The 4,028-nt window shown below is 43.8% G+C and overlaps 1 protein-coding gene across 1 annotated transcript; it reads left to right on the top strand.

Moving 5' to 3' along the window:
* Positions 1–2,536: 2,536 nt before the first annotated feature.
* LOC122490259 (nuclear transport factor 2-like) lies at positions 2,537–2,960 on the top strand. Its single transcript, XM_043592856.1, is given in 3 exon segments — positions 2,537–2,678; positions 2,681–2,698; positions 2,701–2,960. Coding segments are annotated over 3 exon segments (420 nt in total).
* The last annotated feature ends 1,068 nt before the right edge of the window (positions 2,961–4,028 follow it).

Raw genomic sequence — 4,028 nt, 5'->3', positions numbered from 1 at the left:
TGACTGTACAGCCCAGAGGACGTTTGGCAATGTCTGGGGGCATTTTTGCTCGTCACATCCCAGGAAAGAAGGAAAGGATGATACTGTTCTCTAGTAAAGAGTGGGCAATGCGTGCAAGAGCTGGTGACAATGACCCGTCCATCCCCACATGCCGATAGTCCCAATGCTGAGAATCCTGTCTTAGAGGAACAAAGATAAGACAAAAAATGCTGCTCACATTGAAACTTAAATGGTTTCCCCTCTTGGGCGTCACTACCCGCACACAGCAAGAAACACTTAGATTGTTTATGGAGTCAGGCTGGGACCACAGAAATTAAACTTGTGGGTGGTACAGAACCAAGTATAATTCTGTGTTGCTGTAGAACACCCTTCCCTATGAAGATCAAAACGCTTTTCAGAAACAGTTATTCCCCTGGGAGACAGAGCTGGGCATTAGAGGGATCCTCATTTCACAGATGAGAAAACAGGAATCTAAAACAGGTTGTCATTTGCTCAAGGTTATTCAATGAATCGGGTTTAGAGCTAGGGAAACCAGGAAAGGCCAGACAGTGGAGAGAAGAATCCTGAAAGGATGTAAAAGGACAGAAACATGCTCTCAGCTGGATACCGTCTTAGTGACACACATCTTTTCCACATCCTGAACCCCTGATGTCAAGAAAAGCAGGGTTTTCCGTGATGGGCAGCTTGTGGTTCTCCCCAGAACCAGCAGCCCCAGAAAAGCCCCATGCCCCCTCCCTGCCAGCAAGAGCCCTCACCTGACAAACCCAATCCCCAGGGCTATTCTCCAGATGTTTATACTGTCAAATGATTTAATGGTCTGCAGAAATGAGTTGGTCTGTTCGTTAAAATAGTCATCATAATGAAAAAGACGGACGACATCTGCCCTTATCCTCTGTCAGTCTGTCACATCTATGTACCTCCTTCCTATCAATCACCATAGTATGCATTATGTAAATACCAAAGATGAAATGTCAGCCTATGTATCTAATTGTCCCTGTGTGCCATATGGGAATATGACTGGTGGACCCTGCTGTTCCCCTTTACAGCCAGCATTAATTGGCATCTCTGTTATCTAGCCATGGAGATTCTGATCGGAATGGTTTTAGGCCCCAGTAACCCTTTCAATGGGAGACATGATTCAGGCTGATTCTTACCCAAAGAAAAAAATGCAGAGAAATCTCAGAAACTTTATCATCCTACTAATATTTGATCAAAAATGTACAGAGTCATTTGCTATATTTGTTGATAAGAGAGGAATCCAAAAAGCCTGGAGATGAACATTTCTGCATTCCCCCCCCCCCAAAAAATGGGAGACCTGTAGAGAGAGGTGAAGTATGTTCACAGATAACTGGGGAAAACAAAATGGAAGGGTCATTTTCTCCCTCCAATTCCTGGGCTACTTTGCGGAACGTGCATTTGTCCATCTTCAAGGACTGGATCATGAATGTCAGTGTAAGAACGGGCTTTAGAAGTCCTAGAAATGTAGAATTCTACTGGGCATGAATCCTATGTAAGATATCTCCAACAGCAAGACTTATGTCTCTGCTTTAATACTTTCAATGAAGAGGCATTCACAGCTTTGCAGGGTTCCACTTAGATGAAAGTAATTTAAAAGCATCAAAGAAGCAAATCCTGAAATGTCCTAGTGCACTCACCATAGTGTAGATGGTATTATCAAAAACTTTGTATTCATAAACACAACCTCCCTTGCCCAACTTTCTTAAAATGAAAATGATATTGAAGCTACCTTCAAGTCCCTATAGAAGTAAGCAATCTTCCTGTCTTATTTGCAAATATACACAGTACATAAATTATTTTCATCTCAGAGGACAAGGAAATTTGACATATTCCATGTTGGGAGAAAAGATCTCCCCTACCCCCAAATATGCTGTATCCTGTCCTACCCAAAGGGGGAAAAAAAAACTATGAATGCAATGGTAAGTGCTACGTTAATTACCAACACAGAGCTCAGTCCTGAAAATTCCAAAGTTTTAGTTGATTCCATGTTCAAAATGTTCCACATAAGGTCACCAGGAAAAACTGGCTGCATACAGTCTCGCAACTAATGAAATGAGATAAATAGCAAATGAGCCCACCAAAGGTATTTGCAATAAAGGTTTATCTTCTTACACAAGATAAACTGGAATCATTGTGTGTACAGCTGGAGGTTCTCTCCTGTTCCACTTACCCACAAGTGCAGACATGAAGTCATCTCTCTGTGTTCTGTATTTACTCTAAAGATTAGTGACAAGCTACCATGCTGCCCCTAGGGTTTTCGTCCTTGTTTATCTGAAAAAGTGCAAGGAGACTGCCACCATGGCCATGGAGCCAGCCCCTGGGAGACCCGAGGGTCTGTGAAGGCTGGAGCCCAGTGGGTGAAAGGTCAAGGTCACTTCTGCTCCTCAAAGGTCCTGGCCTCAGTCAGCCTGCAGACGACTGGAGTGAAGTAGGAAATGATGTATGTGTCAACGACCCTCTTGGAAGTCACAGGAGAAGCCATCCTGAAGGTCTCAATGAGGTCGGATGATATTCCAGAATGGGAGACAAGCCAATTTGGGAGCAGACCGGATCTGGCTTCATTAGAAATTATTACCAGTTAGTTGATAACAACAGACTCCAACTAGGCACAATTTGTATTGACACATCACGGGAAGGACAACAATTCCTAGGGAAAGATGCCATGTAGAGAAATTGTCTAGCCTCCGTTCCAGAAAACCCAGCACGGCATCGTGGCGCAAGACCATCATCCTGTGCCGGACAGCTGCATCATCAGCATGGTTGTGGGCCAGCTCAAGGTCGGTGGAGACCCCATTGTGGGGTTCCACCACACGTTCCTATTAAAGAACATCAACGATGCTTGGGTTTGCAGCAATGGCATGATCAGGCTTGCCCTGCACAAACTGACCTCCTCCCCCTCCCAGCCAGGCACTCTTGCTGTCTCCTCCCCCTCCTCTTCCTGACACTATTCGCATTCTGCAGATGCTCCAAATCCCATCCCTAAATGAGCCCTGCAGTGGGAGAGGGAGCCGGGCACACTACCCAGGTGTCGTGTGGGATGTCTGCATGCCAGACCAGGTGCATCTGCCAGAAGTTTGTGTTGTTCCAGTACATGCCTCGGAAAGACAAGTAATGCAAAGGTTTTCTTCTTCCTTTTTTTTTAATCTACTGACAAGTTGCTCTAGTAACCCAAAAAAGTGAAAGATAAAGCAGCTGCCTCATCGCCCAGATATTGATTTGTTCAGATGTTACAATGCCTCGTGATACAATAAAACCATGAAGATTTTCTTTAAAAAAACAAAAAGAGAAGAAGAAGGAAGGAAGAAAAGAAAGAAAGAAAAAGTACAAGCAATCTGTTAAGGTTAAAGAGACAACATTAAGGAATGTGACTGTACAGTCGTACAGCCGATGACTCTGGCCTGTGCTTAATCCAGGGCCTTGTTTAAAAGAGCTTTTCGATTTTAATTAAAATAAAATGGGCCCTGGAAGAAAACACGTCTCCTCCAGCAAGGATTGTATTCAGCTTGCTCCCTGTAATTTTGCCCATCACACTGCTGGCTGTTGCTTTTTGCACAGCTCTTAAATGGTGTCTAAATTGACCAGCTCTGTTGCCAAGGAAACGGACAGGACAATGCTAATAGAAGCTACTTAGGACACACTGTGAAAAGCTTAGAAATAAAATTGTTTGACATGAAAGGCACCGTGTCAGCAGCCAGGCAACTCTGTTAAAGGCTGCACTGAGCAGAAGGTGGTGCCTTGTCTCCCCCTACTCTTTCCTCTCAAAATCTCTCCTAGAAAATGAATTCTGTCCTAGGAGCTTGGATGCTTTTCCTATCAGAATCACTTTGTTTTCCTGGCTCAAAGTACAGAAAAATCCTCATGTTGTGGTTCTGAAGCACCCAGCACAGACTTCAATTTCTACCCATGAAAATAGGCTGCTTCCCCCCACACTTTTCTTTCCACCAACAAATTCCTTTCCCCTCATGAATAAATTGCAAATATTCTGAATTTTCTAAGATTGTTAATTAAAA

The sequence above is a fragment of the Prionailurus bengalensis genome, chromosome B2, assembly GCF_016509475.1.
Source record: "Prionailurus bengalensis isolate Pbe53 chromosome B2, Fcat_Pben_1.1_paternal_pri, whole genome shotgun sequence".
Lineage (NCBI taxonomy): Eukaryota > Metazoa > Chordata > Mammalia > Carnivora > Felidae > Prionailurus > Prionailurus bengalensis.
Note: the sequence above shows the minus strand (reverse complement) of the source record. Positions and strands in the feature narration are given on the sequence as shown.